The sequence below is a fragment of the Hypanus sabinus genome, chromosome 9 (assembly GCF_030144855.1).
Source record: "Hypanus sabinus isolate sHypSab1 chromosome 9, sHypSab1.hap1, whole genome shotgun sequence".
Lineage (NCBI taxonomy): Eukaryota > Metazoa > Chordata > Chondrichthyes > Myliobatiformes > Dasyatidae > Hypanus > Hypanus sabinus.
The window spans coordinates 140,271,671-140,290,196 of record NC_082714.1 but is presented as its reverse complement, the minus strand read 5'-3'; the positions used below and the strand labels follow the sequence as shown (position 1 = coordinate 140,290,196).

The 18,526-nt window shown below is 40.0% G+C and overlaps 1 protein-coding gene across 1 annotated transcript in view; it reads left to right on the top strand.

Annotated features, from left to right (window-relative positions):
• soga1 (suppressor of glucose, autophagy associated 1) overlaps nucleotides 1–9,069 on the top strand; it is a 125,248-nt gene extending 116,179 nt beyond the window's left edge. Inside the window, exons 12-14 of the mRNA XM_059980704.1 lie at nucleotides 2,871–2,941; nucleotides 4,001–5,444; nucleotides 7,233–9,069. Coding sequence (XP_059836687.1) covers nucleotides 2,871–2,941; nucleotides 4,001–5,444; nucleotides 7,233–7,370 — 1,653 coding nt within the window. The 3' untranslated portion in view covers nucleotides 7,371–9,069. The remainder of the gene's footprint in view (nucleotides 1–2,870; nucleotides 2,942–4,000; nucleotides 5,445–7,232) is intronic.
• Nucleotides 9,070–18,526: the final 9,457 nt, after the last annotated feature.

The following is an 18,526-nucleotide window of genomic DNA, read 5'->3' as shown; positions in this document are numbered from 1 at the left end:
AATGTCTAGCCAAGTGCTGATGCAGCAACATTATTGAGTAATGGAATGTGTACACTTTGCTTAGAAAAAGGCAGAAGTGCTGCTGGATAAATACTGCTCACCACCTTTTTAGGAAAATGTGTTGATGACACAGGAAAAACCACTCACATGCTCCGCATGTTGAAAGTTTAGCATCTAAGTCATTGTATCTACTGCTGAGCTGTGTGTTCAAGGCCACTAAAATACCAAGTGAAGTCCTGCAGCTGGATAATGTATTGACAAGGAGTTAATTATAAGTGATCGGATACATTTGACATATTTGAGACCAAGTTCACAAAAAGACAGCACTTTATTATATCAAGCTGTCAGCACTTACACGTCACAAAATGGATGAACTTGCCACATTTCCACTTAATCCAATATTGTGCAGCATACATATTCATAATTGTTTAATATAAAAAGGGCCAAGTGACTCAGTCATTTTGCTTGTTGACATGGCATCATAGGTGTCACTGCACCAGTGCAAATATAAATAACACACAGCTTTATTTGCCCATTTTAATTTCCCTGTCAGTTATTTGTGTATTTATGTAGAGTGAATATGTATCGTGCCATAGTAAGACCTGACGTATTTTGCCACAGCATAAGCAAAGCATTCTTACTCTGTGGAAATTCTTGCTCAGTGTCCTAATTTAATGGGAATGCATTGAATTGGCACACATATCAGTCGCGATGGAAGGAGAAATGCACCTGTTGTTCTTGGCTATTGCAGTCGTTCTCTCCAGCTGCTCCGGGAAATGGCAATTAAATGGTCCTGAGGTTTTAAAGATTGTAAGGGAGGCAGTCTTAGAAAACTAACTCTTGGAAGCCAGAGTCTAATTTTCAATGTTCAGTCTGCTCCTGTACCTTGATTTCCTCAGGAGCCTGGGCCTTTCTCCTTCAGCATTAAGGATCAAAGTACATTTATTATCAAAGTATGTATACATTGCTCAATCTTGAGATGCGTCTCCTTATAGGCAGCCTTAAAACGAAGAAACCCAAAAGAACCCATTTAAAACAAAAGACCATCAAACACACAATGTGCAGAAAGAGAGGGAAAAAAAATCATGTAAAAAAAAATAAACGCAGGCTCTTAGAGTTCGGAACTGAAGTCCACAAAGCGAGTCCATCCACAGACCCTTAGTTCAGCACAGAGCAGAGAACTGAACTGAACCAGCCCATCTCTCAGCTCCATTCCTGACACCCTGATCTTTTCAATGTGGCCCAGCACCTAAATTGTCGACCATACCTCGGGTTCACTCACTTTAGTACGCTCTGGGGTCTGGACACTGCCGCCTCAATTCAGCCTGTACCCAATCTTTCCTATTTGGCCAGACTCTTAAATCGATCAAACCTCAGATCTTCCTTGCTCTCGGTGAGGAGCCTCCTGCCTCTCCTTGCTTCAGTCCTGCTACGTTGAATTGCTTCCAAGTCCAAAGAGAAGTTGCAGGCTATTGTTTGTGATGATTTTTTTTAACTAGAAAAAGAGTGATTAATGAAGTTAACGAAGTTGTTTTCTTTATTTCACTAACCACCAGCCAGAAGTTGCTGAGATTCAACAGCAGTAACAGTTAGATTGGAGACTGCCAGTACTCCCCCTGCTTTCAATTCATAGCTTTCGGAGTCTTCATCTTGTCTAGGCAGGTCTCAACATGTTGCATTTGTGGCAGTGAAGATCCCAGTGAAGTAAAGTTTCTTCCCTTTGCTTGGAAATTGAGCATTGCAATAAATCTACTAAAAGGAAAATCTCTTCTCTGAAGGAGGGAAAAAAATGACTATGTCATCTTGGAAATATCCAGTGTTCAACACAGTAATACAGTAATACTTTTGTTTTAGGAATATTTAGAATCTACAAGATTGCAGCATAGAAGATGAGAACAAGATGTTGTTTTCCAAGATACAATGCAATGAATATTTTCTTATTTATTGGGAGGTTGGGAATGGAATCTCACATTTCTTCTCTGTAATAGTTCACTTGGAATTTTGAGATATGTGAAAATGCTTAAATTCATTGCAGATTATCAGTTATTTACAAAAAGCTTTGCCGTCGTAATATTGGCATGGCACAATAGCATAGTGGTTAGCACAATGCTTTATAAAGTACCAGCAACCGGGATTTAATTCCCGCCACTGTCTGGAAATAGTTTGTATGTTCTCCCCGTGACTAGATGGGCATCCTCCAGATGCTCTGGTTTACTCCCACAGTCTAAAGACAAACTGATTGGTAGATTAATTTTTCATTGTAAGTTGCCCCGTGATTAGGCTACAGTTGGGCAGCGCAGTTCAAAGGACTGGTCGGGTTGACTCTACACTGTATCTCAATAAATAAATAATAATAAAAGGGGAACAAATCCATCACCGTGCCAAATCGCATTGTCTTGTTTACACTTAATTCCCACAGGTCATAAGACAGAACATCACAGATCTTCTTTCCTTTTTAAATCAGATTTTTAAAATAAAGAGTATAGTGGAAAATTTCCTCTGCACTGTTTGCAAATGGGTTTAGATAGTGTTGGAAAATTATACAGCATTTGAGGGGATATCCTCCCCCTCCCCACTCAGCTCTGCTGTGTGTAATTGCTGCATTTAAGTCATCTTCGACCCTGAGGTGAATGTCTTAGAAGAATAATTGCTGCATCAGTTGAATAAAGCAGAGATCAAAGACCTGCAGGAGCCCTGTGGCATTGGTACTTAAGGGTTTTATTGTCAGCCTAGTGTAAGGATCAGGTGGGTTTTGCACATGCTCAGTGACTTCAAATGTAACCTCTGCAGTTTTGAAGAAATCAAAATAGATTAACCAGAACCTGTAAGCAGCCATTTTATTATTTCTGCCTGCTTGTAATTTTTTTCAGATGTTGCAGCACAAAAACAGCATAAAGGAAACTTCTGATGCATTGGAGGCAAAGGGAACTAATTTACAACGGTAAATATTGTAGATCAAGAAATTAGATTGTAAGCATATGTGGTTATCATAAATCAACACTATCAGGCAGTTTCTTTGCTCACCCTAATTAATACTTGGCCACAATCCAGTTCACTTGCATTTTCTTTGCATTGAGCGAATCATCATAAAAATTTAAAAATTCTGGTCCATAGGAAAATAGAAGTAGATCATGCAGTCGCTCCTGGGTGATCAATAGGTCAGCCCCAATTATTCTCCAACTTCCATTTCCCTTTTGAATATGACAGTCCTTGATTTAAAATTTTCAATTGACGCACCATTCCACCCTCTCGAGGCACTGTGGTTCAGATCTCCACTATCTCTTGGGTGAAATTCTGCTGACCATTATTTTACGATTGCACTTGCAGATTTGCCATGAAAGGAATTTGTTTCCACATCTACCCACTGGAATCGCTTTATCGTTTTAACAACTTCAACTATAACAATGCTTAACTTTTTACAGAAATAACAACAAAACCCCTTTATGTAAGCCAAATACTGAGTCAGTAACTATAATGAATGTGGGAGTGTGCTAAGTACATTGAAAGAACCACAGCAGATTTTCCTGCAGCTTAATCTCTCCATCACCATATAACATCAGCATCACCCTCTGTTCCTATTCTCCACCTACCTACGCTGTTATTTCATTTACATCCAGACTTTAGTGGCATAGGAAGTTCACTCTTGCAAAGGATTTGGAGTTAACAGGATTGCTTGTAATTTTCTTTACAAAAGCGGTGCAATATAGGGAAGTACAGCACAGAAGAAGGCTCTTTGGCCCATCTAGTCCATGTTGAAACCGCTTAGGCTGCCTATTCCCATCATCCAGCACTGGAACCATGCCCTCCATATCTCTACCATGTACCTGTCCAAACTTTTCTTAATAAAGAGAAGGTATGCTTTCAGTTGTAAATCACATAATTTCCTGGTAACTTGACCTTGCCAAATCCAATATAAAGTCAGGTTTGCACTATGATTTATTCATTATCTTATGCTTTTGTACAAGGAAAAGTAATTCATTTTTAAATGCATTATTTTTAGAGCCAAGTCAGTTTCATCAATGTCTGAGTTTGAGAGCTTGCTCGATTCATCTCCATATTTACCACCCACACCAAAAAGCTTAAAGAATCTGGAGGAGTTGAACAAAAAGAATTGGAAACACACAACTGGTGATGGCGATTCCTTATATGAGAAATCTGAGGTCAAGCTAATAAAGCAATCAAAAACAGAAATGCCTGTAATTTCATCCTGGGACTTCACCACAGCCAGCAACCTGGTTAATCCACAACTCAACAAAAAACAGATGCAGAGGAGTTACACAGCACCAGACAGAACGGGCATTCGGATCTACTACAGTCCGCCGGTCGTACGCAGGATGGATGGCTCTTTGGTTCAAAACAATGAAGGGAAAATTATGATTGAGCCAGGTTTCCTGTTCACCATGGCAAAACCAAAACAAACAGGCAGCTCAGACCTCGGCTCAGAAAATGTGTGCAAAAAGTGGTTTAATAACTTTTCCAAGCACCAGGATCTCCTGAAAAATGGCTGCGGAGATCAACCAGTTTCGGTTCCTGCTGCTACAGCTTCTGGGCTTTCATCTGCCTTGCGTGATCTGCAGATATCAGAGAACATGAGTGACGACATGAAGGAGGTGGCCAACTGTGTCAGGAACGTTATGTGCACAAAACCACTAGAGAGGAAGGTTAACGATACTGCATGCCAGACCATTGGAGTTGTCAGTGTGGGTACTCAGACCACCCGGACTATTAGCATCGGGCTGCAAACGGAGAGCCCAAGATCACTCTCTAGCAGTCTTCACCGATCCTGGGCGTCGAGAGGCTCCTTGCTAATGCCAACCCAGAGTTCCCGTAGCAAACAACTCTCTTCGTCTCTGGAAAAGGTGCCAGCTAAGTTTGAGCGTCCTTGCTGTTCACCAAAATACGGCTCTCCCAAGCTGCAGCGAAGAAGCTCGTCAAAAATAGATCATGCAAGAGAGAGAAGTCCATGGGCCATGTCTCACAGAGGGCAGAATGAGTCTGCCTGGGCCAGGTCAACAACCACCAGGGATAGTCCCGTGCTTAGTTCCATCAACGATGGTCTCTCCAGTTTGTTCAACGTTGTTGAGCACCCATCTGGAAGTGTTGACTCAATTTGGAAATCAAGCCAGCATGAAGCGAAAACAAAAGCGGATACATCGAGGTATGGGATTGTTCAGGAGTTTTTCAGGAATGTGTGTGGCAGATCCCAGAGTCCGGCAAATGGAGCGGACAAACCGATAAAAGTCCCAATCTCTGATGAAAGCATCAGAAAGCCTGATTTGACCACTCCGTCAGGCCATGCACAAGTAGAAAATGGGTCCCGTGGCATTAACAAAAGGCTTCCCAAGCAACCAAGCAAAGAGGACCAAAAACCACCAACACCCACTCCAGCCCAGGGAGCTAAAGATCCAGATGCACGGGATACTGGAGCTTCTGGTCTGTTTGAGGTAAAGTCGTATTTGCAGTTCTATTGCCTTTAAAATGTCCATGTCTTAAAGCTACTCTACATCCATCAGAATTTCAACGGATGTATTTCTGCTTTTTGTATTTAATATTCCTGAACCAAGATATGACTACAGTGTATAATAGCACTGAGGTACCATTCAGCCTATCGTGACTGTGCTAGCTTTTTTTTAAAAAAATACTCCATGGGTGGAGTATTGGCTGGTCAGCAGAAAACAGAGTAAGAATAAAGGAATCCTATTCTGGCTGACTTCCCGTTACCAGTGGAGTTCCACAGGGGTCGGTGTTGGGACCGCTGCTTTTTACGATGTATGTTATTGAGTTGGACTATGGGATTAATGGATTTGTGGCTAAATTTGCCAATGATACAAAGATAGGTGGAGGAGCGGGTAGTGTTGAGGAAACAGAGAACCTGCAGAGAGACTTAGATAGTTTAGGGGAATGGGCAAAGAAGTGGCAAATGAAATACAATGTTGGTAAGTGTATGGTCATGCACTTTGGTGGAAGAAATAAACAAGCAGACTATTATTTATATGGGGAGCGAATTCAACATGCAGAGGTGCAAAGGGACTTGGGAGTCCTTGTGCAAGATACCCTAAAGGTTAACCTCCAGGTTGAGTCGTTTGTGAAGAAGGCGAATGCAATGTTAGCATTAACTTCTAGAGATATAGAATATAAGAGAAGGGATGTAATGTTGGGGCTCTATAAGGCACTCATGAGACCACACTTGCAGTATTGTGTGCAGTTTTAGGCTTCTTAATTTAGAAAGGATATACTGACGTTGGAGAGGTTTCAGAGAAGATTCACAAGAATGATTACAGGAATGAAAGGGTTACTGTATGAGGAACATTTGTCAGCTCTTGGGCTGTATTCCTTGGAGAATGGGGGGGAATCTCAGAAACATTCCAAATGTTAAAAGGTCTGAACAGATTAGATTTGGCAAAGTTGTTTCCCATGGTAGAGAGGTCTCGGACAAGAGGGCACGACGAAGGACATCCATTTAGAACAGAGATACGGAGAAATTACTTTAGACAGAGAGTAGTAATTCTGTGGAATTTGTTGCCACGAGTGGCTGTGGAGGCCAAGTCATTGAGTGCATTTAAGGCAGAGATAGGTTCTTAATTAACCAGGACATCAAAGGGTGTGGGAAGAAGACAGGGGAGCAGGAATGACTGGAAGAATTGGATCAGCCCATGATTGAATGGTGGAGCAGACTCAATGGGCCAAATGACCTACTTCTGCTCCTCTATCTTATGGAATGAATAAACAGTCATTGTTTCAGGCTGAGACACTTCATCAGGACTGGAAAGGAAGGGGGAAGATGCCAGATTAAAAAGGTGTGGGGAGAGGACAGAGGACAAGCTAGAAGGTGGTTGGTGAAGCCAGATGAGTGATAAAGTTAATGGGCTGGAGAGGAAGGAATCTGATAGGAGAGGAGAGCGAACATTTGAGAAGGGGAAGAAAGAGGGGCACCAGGGGGAGGTGATAGGCAGGTGAGGAGAAGAGGTAAAAGGCCAAAGTGGGAAGTAGAAGAGGGGCGAGGGGTAAAAAAATTAACTAGAAGTTGATGTTCGTACCATTAGGCTGGAGGCTACCTAGACAGATTATGAAGTGTTGCTCCTCCGTCCTGAGAGTGGCTAATCACCAACAGTAGTTACTAAGCTTAGATATTGAATTAACATTAAAGCTCTTTTTTGATTTTGAACATGTTTGTAAGGTGAAATTTTTCTGGCTTAACTTTGACATTGAATCTCATTCGTGTTCTTGTGCAGGAAGCATCGTGTGATTGTGCATCCCAGTCACTCACCTCCTGCTTTCCATCCAGATCATCAGCACGACATTCGTTATCGCAGTGTAAATCACGCTCTTTGCCTTCAGATCCAAATGCCTCGGATGAAAAATCAGGCTGAAGAGTGAGTTGTGCCACATAGCCGGGCAGTGACATGGATCCGTGTTCCGAAGCTATTGTTGCACCTTGCGCTTTATCTGACAGCCTAGGTGAAATTTGAGGAGATGTGTAGAAGATATTCAGGTTGTACTGTCGAGTTCACTGTAGACTGCAAAATTGAAACTATAGAACAGAAGCAAACTATTTGTTTTAAATCTCAAAAAAAACCTTAAGAGATCTGGGGTTGCACTGTTTAGATGGTTGAATAATTTCTACAATAGCACTGCCTAGTTATTCATACAATAGCAAATGTTAAATCATCCTTCACTTCTTTCGGCAAACATTCTCCCAACAGCATTGCTGTCAAACGACTCTACTCTGTGACCTACAGGTGTACGTGGAGCAAGAGGTGTTTAGAACCAAAATCGCTTGTGCCACTGCACAGATGTATCCAACCAAGAAATTATTAATTGCTGATGAAATGTGCTCCGGATTCCCCATTCTGAAATTTGGAGTTTCCACCCACCAGTTGTATTGGACATGAGTGCAGTTTGCATAAAGATTATTACAAATGCCTGTGTATGTCACCCCTGGCACTGTAGCTACTGAGTCAGAGAACTTAGAAGATGAATGGAAGGGAAAACTAAGCAGGAACGGTATTGTGTGGCCTCCTGTTACACCTGCTATTTATTGGAGTCAGCGCGACCGGATATCAAGTGGCCTGTTTCATCCCACTGGCTTTGGCCTAGTGCGCAGCATTTTTCTACCGCACAGTGTTTTTGTAAGGTAATGAAACAGATTTTTAAACATTCATTAAAGACGGTGCAGTTCTGGTTCAATAGAAAACTTGTCTGACTGAAAGAACTTGTAAATTGCAGGCTTCAGTCATAGATAAGCTTTTCACACATTTTCTGAACAAAGTATTTCATCTAGAGGTGATAAATTGATTGTGTTTAAAAGAATAAACACACCCACATTTCTTCTGGATTCAGAGCCTGGTAAACAATTAGGAGTGTTAATCCAGTGCTGCTTCTGCAGATGTTACTAATTTAAATTGGCCTTGATGAGCTCACATGAGCCAGAAATGGGTTGCAACTGGTATTAGCAAAACAAGTATGTAACAAGTAGGTATTAGGTTCTATATACATTCAAATAAGGTGCCCCTAATATCCCTGTAGATTATTGCATTACCCTAAAGATCATTGAGCCAGTTAATGTTAAGGAAAACCTTGGCGGTCTAACATTAACATCAGAGATTCTGCAGATACTGTAAATAGCAGCACACACAAAAGTGCTGGAGGAACTCACTAGGTCAGTTACATCTGAGTTGCTGTGGTCTAATATTGGTTCTTACAGAAGCTACCACAGGCTGCCACCGGAAAGGTAAGTTTTCAATGTATTGATTTCATTGCAAAACCATACCAAAATAGTATAGGCAATTTCTAGCCACTGTTGAGTCGTCTTCACCTGGGAGTTGACAGAGATCCATAGCTCTTGCCCATGTTCCACTCCTGGTCTTTGATGGTTGCTTTCACATGCAATGTCCACCATTCACAGAAAGCTCCAATTTGTAGTCTATTGCTGTTTTTCTGGTTTCTTGTAACTTCTTGGGAACCGCAGAGCTTCTGAGTAGCATTGATGTGATGGAACAGCTATTTTGGCCATTGTCTCACCACATCAAGGTTTCTGAGTGACTGAAGCCTCCAGTGACGTTTACCAGATTTTGGCCATGGGGGAGGGTGAGGGGAGGGGTTTTCATCGGTGCACTCTTGAATTCATGTAGTGAAGTGGGAGATCAGTCCAGCCCTCCTAGAGTGGTAGGGAGAAGTCATGGGGAGACAGGTATAGTAGTTGCTAATATAAAGCAGTTTTCTGCAATGACACCAGAGGGAGTGGCTTGGGGAGATGGGTCTTTGAGGAAATAATAGCTGCACATCTGGGAATGGAGGGGACCAATTGTTCATTGTTTGGATCAGGTAGGAAAACTTCTGGAGAGTGTCTGGACATCTGTGAGGTGGGGGGGGGGGGGGGGTAGTACTCTTCAGTGGACCAGCTATATATTGTTTTATTTTTCTCTTTTCCAATGCAATCAAATTAACTCATTCCAATCAAACTCCCCTTTTGCCACCATTTAAAGTTTCCTAGTTGTTTTATTTTCCAATGAAATTCCTAACCTATCATTCCTTACTATCATCTCCAGGTCTCATTTACGTCCACTTTGCAGTTCCCTTCTTTGACTTTAGCATTAATTTGGCTTATCCAGTTCTAATTCACCCCGTAATTGTTCCCTGTTTTTTTTGTTCTTTGTTAGAAAATCGGAATAGTTTAAAATGCAGATAGAGAGAACAAAGGGAATGTTTTTCATTCACTGGGAACCAAGAAAGAAGAAATTGAATACTTATAGCAACTATTCTGACTGGTGGAGATGTAAATGAAGACAGGTAGAAGGGAAATCCCACAGTGTGAAACTGTGGGAGGCAGTATTTAGCAGCTATCAGAAAGAGAGACTATCCCAGTGATTCTCTCCTCTATCCTCATCTTCTCCCATTGTTTGCAGCCCCCACCAACAATATAGTTGTCATTAATATAAGTGTTGATTCTATTTTTTAATTTTTTTTTATTGAGGCACAGCACAGAATTGGCCCTTCCGGCCTTTTGAGCCATGCCAGCCAGCGACCCTCGCCTAATCACAGAATGAACCTATCAACTGCTATGTCTTTGGACCTTGGGAGGAAACTGGGAGTACACAGAGGATAGCCATGCAGTCCTGGGGGAGAATGTAAAACTCCTTACAGGTAGCGGCAGGAATTGAACCCGGGTCGCTGATACTGTAAAGCGTGGTACTAGCCACTATGCTACCATGCTGCCCCACATAATTCCTGACATTTCCTTATTTCTTACAACCTGTTCTTTACTTTGGAACTTGGAATGTAGCTGTTTTCTAACTTCTTCCTGTTCTGGTGAAGGACCATGAACCTTCTCTTGCTTGGCTGTTTGGTATTTGTTTTTATTTCAGCATTCATGCATTTCAGATTTTATTGTGGCCACTATTCATTTTCTTTTTAGTTTCTCCCACTCTGTCACTTTGCTGATTTTGCCCCACTATATTTTCTACTTTGGCTGACCTTCAGAATACGTTGTCCTATTCATCCATTTTTATTAGCCCTCCTGGCTGGTGCCTCTGTTGTTTGAATGTACAAGTTCTTCTCTACTCCTTCCCCGCCCCATCCCCAACTTACGCTACCACACCCCTGTTCTCCTTTTCACAGAACTGACTCCCTACCAGCATTGTCAGCAGCTGCCTTGGTGTTGTCCCGCTGTTTGATTTTCCCTTTTGTTGACTTTGTTTTGGTCACCTCAATAGTTTTCTTTTCTCTCTGGGTTACTTTCGTTGTCATTCTAACCATTTTTTTGGCTGGCTTTCCATTATGGTTTCCTTTTATTTCTTTCTCTAAATTACTTCGTATTAAATTGTCTGCCTTTCTTAACTCATCTTTGTTGGATGTCTTTATTTCCTCTACAGTAGCCCCCTGCCCTCACCCAGTCTCTTTCCTTCTTGGTTATCCTAGTGATCTTCCCATTGCTTCATTTCTAGATGTTTCACAAGGCTGGCTTCATTTATCTTTAGTTCTTATGGAATGACCTCTGCTGGTTTTCTGACCGTTCACACTGAACTAGCTTGTTCTCCAAGCTTTCCATAAAAGCTCAGTTCTGTCAATCCATTTTATATGTTTGTTCATTGTCTCCCCTTGCTACTGTTTCTCCCGTTGATAATCCTTGCCATTATCTCCACCGCTCTTTGTTTTGTGAGCATCTCTTAAACAGACTAATTGGAAATTGTCTGGTTCTTCCCAATGCACTGTATGCTATCATTAGGACCAATTGTCACTTCACCCTTGAGCTCTCTGAAGGAAATGGTAAAGGCATGGTATCTGGATTGCAGAAGCAATTGTGGTACAACTTTCTTGGCAGATTTGAAAGAAGAGGATTGCTTCTCCAAACCCAGAATGAAATGAAATGTTTTCATATCAGTCCTCCCACAAGGGTTCTGAAAACTCTGTAGAGCAATAACTTCCTTTTATTTTCAATATTGTGTTCCCATCATCCTGTCACTTGTCGTTTCCCAAAAAATCTCCCAGGTTTCATACCAGCTGTAATGAATCTTATCTCTATCGGAGTTACTACCAGAGCTCCCTTCTACCCTGAGCTTAACCCACTCATTTTTCTCCATTCTATCAATAGTAATCCTTCCAATTTTACTCTTTCTTGCATCTTCCCCTTTCTCCTCTAATTTGCCCAGATTTTTCCTTGCCTGTTAACATTTTATTGTCTTCATTATCCTTTTCTACCTCTTCTCTCCCTGCTTACTTTCCTTCACAGAAGGATCTCGCATCTCAATACTCTAGTCTCTTACCTTCTAGCTGTCAGTGTAGGTAATTAATATCAGATAGGATACTGGTTATTCCCTTTAATTTAATATGTGAGTTTAATCTAATATGTAACCTAGACAGTGATTAAAAAATATTCATTTTGTTCCCTACTTTACACAAATAAATGACTTACCATAATACTATAATTTCACAATGATGCTTGGCACTGCCTAATCTAGATGTAGTTATCACATTAAATATTTTTTTTAAATCATGCATGAAGATAACATGGACATTTACTATTGTTCATAGGTATGTTCACTAATAAATCAAAAGCTTTTCTTTCAGTTGGATGATGCTACATCCAGTTGAGAATGGATTTATTTCAACTAGTCACACAAACTAGTCATTCAAATTTTATTTCAGAATATCAGATCGCTTTTAAGGCCAAGTGTTCAAAGCTTAATGTAAGAGAGCAGTTAATTTTGACAGCCACTGCAATTTAAAACAGTCTCACCTCAATAAATCAGAATTAACAATCCAACAGCATTTACTAATCAATTTTTTAAAAATCAATTTCAGATTTGTCCCTTTGTTGTAAATTTTACATTATACAGTGATTCCATGTTTTCGGATTGAGATTTATCAGGATTCAGAAATGTAGTTGGATTATAGAGCTGTGATTTGAGTGACTATAGGAAGAGTACAAACACAAATACTCTTCTCAAAGCAGTAAGACTGCTCTTACCATTCTTTATTTACTTGATAAAAGGTTATTAATGTATATCAGTTTTATAAGCTTCAATGTTTTCTAAGTCTTTGTCATGTGTACATATGAAAACTATTTTAAACTCCAGAAAACCTGATTATCATTTATAATCGTTGATGTATTTAAGTTTTTTAACATTAGTTTTTAATTTCTGTAATGTAAGACTAGATTTTTAAATGTTTGTTTTTAGGTGATCTTTTAATATTAAGAAGTTCAGCATATGTTTGTAAAAAAAAAATGCCTTTTAATTATTTATACTGTTCATAGGAAAATAAATTGTGTATAATAATTGAAAGAAAAACATATCTAGGTATTTGTACTTCATTTATCCATTACTCAGTGCAGGGGAAGAAGTGGACATGTTGGTATAACCAAAATGGCTTTTGAGTTGACTCTTCAGGTTTTACGTTATCGCAAATGTGTATTGAGATACACACCAATTATTATTTATGTAGCATTTATCGGGAGATCAGAAACTGAAATGCTCTTCTCTACATTTGAGTTTACATTCTGTACACAATTTTGTATTTTTTGAAACTGTATAGTATAAACTGTGACTTTTAATATGAAATAGAAACTGCTTTACGAGCTTAACGTCTTTGTATATCTTGAAATGAAGAGAAAGGTTTATAGGACCATTTTGTTTGTAATAGTATTTATCCCAAAAGGACAAATAAGTAGCATTGGTTACAAATGTGGTGGAGTCATTGCTATAATTGGTCAAAGGTAATACCAAAAAAATCTTAATTTACTGTCAGGTGTATTTCATTGAAGACCTACTCAATGGCCATTCTGGCACGCCAGTGTTTTAACAGTCTTTGTATGATGGTATAACATTTTACCTGCATGTTTTTGCTTGCAATGTCCAGAATACCGAAACCCTGTCATCTCCTTGAAACAACATTGAACTCAACGATATGGTGAGCTGTTGTTAAAGTAACTTCCAAAATCAATCAATTTGTGGTAAATTATTTAAACAGAAAGGGGCTTGTTTACAGAAACAAGTTAAAACTAATTTAACAGCTTAGTGTAAGTTCAAAAAGCATTGTGACATAACATTGTTATGTATTAATTGTTGTATTCTCTGTGAAATTTGTGGTTAATGTTATTTTGATGTCTTGGAGAAAACATCAAATAAGCATTCTTTAAAAAGAAATGATAACTTTTAATCCACATATTTTGGAATAGAATTTGAAGAGGATTGCTTTGCAGCCATTGATAATTTTGGTCACAAAGAGAATGCTAAAGTCAAGGAGTTCACAGTGCAAAACTTATGTAATGTGTTTTCTTAATAAAATTATTTCTGTTGAAAAGCTGTTTTATACTGACTCTTAAAATTAAAAGTGCATTTTTCCCTGTACACATTTCCAGAGCATGTTCTATCAGCCAAATCTTTTATATGCCTGGTTGCAGTCCCAATAATATAAATGTAGTGCCAACATTTAAACCCGTCCTAGGGCAGTTTGGTCTTGATAAATATAATTTTATAAATACACTATTTAAATATCATTCCCTCAAAATTTAAATATTTCTCACTGCACTGTTAGGACCATTTTGGATGCAAGGTTTGTATCTAATACCAAACACAACCCATTATTCTGTTACCACAGCTCACTAATTCAGGAGGCAATAAAGCCTGGAAATGTAACACCAAGATCAGTGAGATATAGGCCCAACTGCCTTTTCGTTCCCTAGCCCTTGTCCTGATTCTTTTACTTACTATTTGCAACCAATTAAATATAATTGCAGAAATACCCCCACTTTTGTGTAATTGAAATTGGTTACTTGCTTCTGCCAACCTTAACAAATCAACTTGTGCCATCCAAGGATATGGAACAAGATCCTTAGTACATTATTTAGAATCTGTGATAGAATCAAAAGATGACACAGGCTTCCTTATAAAATGGTGCCCCTGTAAATGGAACTTGTGACTTGAAATTGAGGGTGCCATGAAACTGAACTGCTTTGAGGATTTGAATAAAAGCACATTTTTTAGAATGAAGAATGCTAGTGTGTTGAGGATGATGCAATTGCTGCTGCCGTTGGTAAAAGGAGCTTTACAACAAAGGGATTATTTCATGCAGCCCAATCAACAAATGCAGGGCTTCAGCACATTTCTGAAAATGATCCAAAGTGGCCTTCAACTCAGAAATAGAAATGAAGGCAAAGATACAGCTGACTCCTCAGGAAATGAACTCATCCAGATGAGGTCACTTGAGCAACCCACAAACTGACTATTCTAAATAGTACGACGTTCCTTCCTGTCCTTTTGGCATCGTAAGTGGTGCATTCAAATTGTATTAACCGTTTCCTAATTCTAAGAGCTAGGATGAAATGCTGATTTAAGCTGGTGTCCCAGTTAATCAGCAGACAGATTTGTGGTTTCCTGAAAGTACTTTTTTTGCTGCCTTGTTCTCCTTTTGTATTTAAGTAAGTATCAGTGATGAAAGAACTGGAATTCTTTGAGGAAGTAACAGGCTGGATAGACAAAGGAGAGTCTGTGTATGTTGTTTACTTGGATTTTAAGAAGGCCTTTGACAAGTGTCACATACGAGGCTGCTAAACAAGGTAAAACCATAAGACATAGGAGCAGTATTAGGCCATTTGGCCCATTGAGTTGCTCTGGTATTCCATCATGTCTATCTTTCTATTTTTCTTTTCTACCCTTCCGATCTTTCTAATTCAAAACCTAACCAACCTCTTACTTAAATATACCCAATGATATGGCCTCCACAGCTGCCTGTGGCAATGCATTTCAGAGTTCCACCACCCTCTGGAGTCTCCCACAATGCGAATCATCCTCTCCATATCCACGCTATCGTGGACATTTCAATACTCGGTCCTCCCCATTCTTCCAAACTCCAGAGCCATCAAATACTTATAATAGGTTAACCCTTTACTTCCTAGAATCATTCTTGTGAACGTCCTCTGATAAGATTCAGACTTATTTATCACATGTACATCGCAACTTATGGTGGTATTATAGGATGGATGGAAGATTGGCTGACTGCCAGAGGGCAAAGCGTGGGAATAAAGGGGGCCTTTTCTGGTTGGCTGCTGTTGAGACCACTTCTTTTCGTGTTGTGTGATAATGATCTGAATGACAGAATTGATGCCTTTGTGGCCAGGTTTGTGGATGATAGGTGGTGTCGAGGAAGAGTGAGTTTGGAGAAGGACATGGACAGATTAGGGGAATGGCAAAGAAGTGGCAGATGGAATGAAGCATAGGGAAGTGCATGATCATGCACTTTAGTAGAAGGAATAAAGGCATAGACTATTTTCTGAATGGTGAGTGAATTCGGAAGTACAGAGAGGCTTGTCTTAGTCCCTTTAACTTGCAGGCTGAGTTGGTAATAAGGAAGACTTTCATTTTGAAGAGTATTAGATTGTAAAAGCAAAGATATAATACTGAGGTTTTATAGAACATTGGTCTGACCACATTCGGAGTATTGTGAGCAGTTTTGGACTGCATATCTAAGACAGGTTGTGCTATCGTTGGAGAAGGCCCAGAGGAGATTTACATGGATGATCCAGGGATTGAAAGGGTTAACAAATAACCATTGTATTCACAGGAGTTTAGGAGAATGAGGTGGGATCTCATTGAAACATACCAAATAATAAATGGCTTAGATAGTGTGGTCGTGCAAAGGATGTTCCCAATAGTAGGAGAGTCTCAGACCAGAGCGCCCAGCCTCAGAATAGAAAGATGTCCCTTTAGAAAAGATGAGAGAAGGAATTTCTTTAGCCAGAGGGTGGTGAATCTGTGGAGGTTATTGCCACAGTTAGCTGCAGAGGACAAGTTATTGGGGATATTTAAAGCGGAGATTGATAAGTACTTAATTTTTACTCTTACTCTACTGAGATACAGCATGGAATTGGCCCTTCTAGCCACTTGAGCTATGCCACCCAGCAACCCCCAATCTAATCCTAATCACGGGAAAATTTACAATGACCAATTAACCTACCAACGGATACGTCATTGGACTGTGGGAGGAAACCAGAGTACCCAGAGGAAACCCATGCAGTCACAGGGAGAAAGTACAAATCCTTTGCAGGCAGTGACGGAAATTGAATCCGGGTCGCCTGTACTGTGAAATGTGCTAAACACCATGCGCCACCATGCTGCCCCGGTAATGGTTTCAACAGCTGGAAGGAGGAGGCAAGAGAATGGAGATGAGAGGGAAAAATCTGCCATGATTGGACACAAGTGGAGCAGACTTAGTGGGCTGAATGGCCTAATTCTCCTCCTGTGTCCTAACTCAGTTATAAATAGCTGATAATTTGATCACTAAATTAAGGAATTAGGGTTTATATGAAAAAATCATCATAAAGAAACTTAACATTTTCAGCTGCAATCCATAATCCAAAATGGCCAAGTAAGGTAACTCTAAAAATAGCTGGGTGAAATTTCCCAATTTAGACCACTTTGTTGTATAGAGCTTGAAACTGTGTCTTTATATAGAAATAGGCATTGAAATTCCTTTTCCACTCAGAATGCAGAAGTCATTATTAAATACAAATTAGCAAAGAACAAGATATTGTGTGAAAAGACCTCAGCAATTTAAGCTTTCTATGTGCAATTATACTATTACTGTGTTCCTGAACACAAGTTTTGCATAGCAACCACATTCGGATAAGTCAACTGAATTTAAAAGCAGAAACGCAGCTAGGAAGATTTATTATACAAAGAAAACAGTAGTTGGGTGTAGCAAAGCTGAAGCTTATTTTGGAATTGATTTCAAATGCCTAAGGTTCAAGCAGTGGAAATTGGCAATACAATACTAGTGGAAATATTTTATAAGCAATAGAAGCAGAAAGAGGACCTTCACCGGCTCATGCCTGCTCCATTATTCAATAACACTGCTACACTGTTCTAGGCAACAGGGTAGCATAGTGCTTATCGTTGTGCTATTACAACACCAGCGGATGAGTTCAATTCTTGCCTCTGTCTGTAAGAAGTTTATACAGTGTCCCTGTGACCCTCATGGGTGCTTTGGTTTCCTTCCAAATTCCTATGATGTATGGGTTAGGGTTAGTAAGTCGTGGGCGTGCTAAGTTGCATTGAAACATGGAAAAACTTGCAGACTGCCCCAGGACATCTCGGACTGTGTTGGTTGTTGATGCACTTCACACTATGTTTCAATGTACATGTGACAAATAAAGCTGATACTTTCAATAAGATCACTGGTGACACTTTCTCTCAATGCCATTCTTCTTGCTCTTACAGAAATTTTTTACTATATAAAAATCCATCAATCTCTGACCTGAACGTGTTCAGCAACTGAGCTTTCAGTTTTTCTGCCCAGTGAATTCCAAAGGTGAATTACCTCAGTTAAGAAATTTATTCCCATATGTTCTGAATGGCTAACCTCTCGTTTTGTGACTATTTCTAGAATCTTTTATTCTCAGTATCTCAGACAAAGGAAACAACTCCACATCTACACTGTCAAGTCTTAAGAATTTTGTTCACACCAATCTCCATATAACAAATTCATCATCCCAAGAATCAAAATGACGGCCCTTTATTTCTCTCTCTCTCTCTCTCCCTCTCTCTCTCCCTCTCCCTCTCCCTCTCTCATATCTGTAACTGGAACACAATGTCTCTTCTGTAGTCACAACAGATGGCAGATGCTGGAATCTAAAGCAGCAAACGAAAATCTGGAGGAACTTGGATAACCGAACACCATCCACAGAGGGAAATAGCAATGTTTTAAGTTGAAACCCTTTATCTGGACTGAGAGAGGTGGGATTGTACGGAAAGGTGGAGCGTTAGCTCTGGCAAGTGAAAACGTGGGTCCAGGTGAGGAAGGACAATAGAGAGATGATCAGTGGAAAAAGTGACAAAGGCTGGGACATGATAGGTGGAGGCGATAAAGAGCTGCAGAAGATGGAATCAAATAAAGAGGTGGGGTGGGCAGGTGGTGGAGGAAAAGAAACAGCATGATGGGAGTGCTGGGGCATGTGTTGGAGGAACAAGGTTGATGAGAAAAGACTGAGAGGGTGCAGTCTAGATTAAGGGTCTCAACGCAAAGTGCCTAA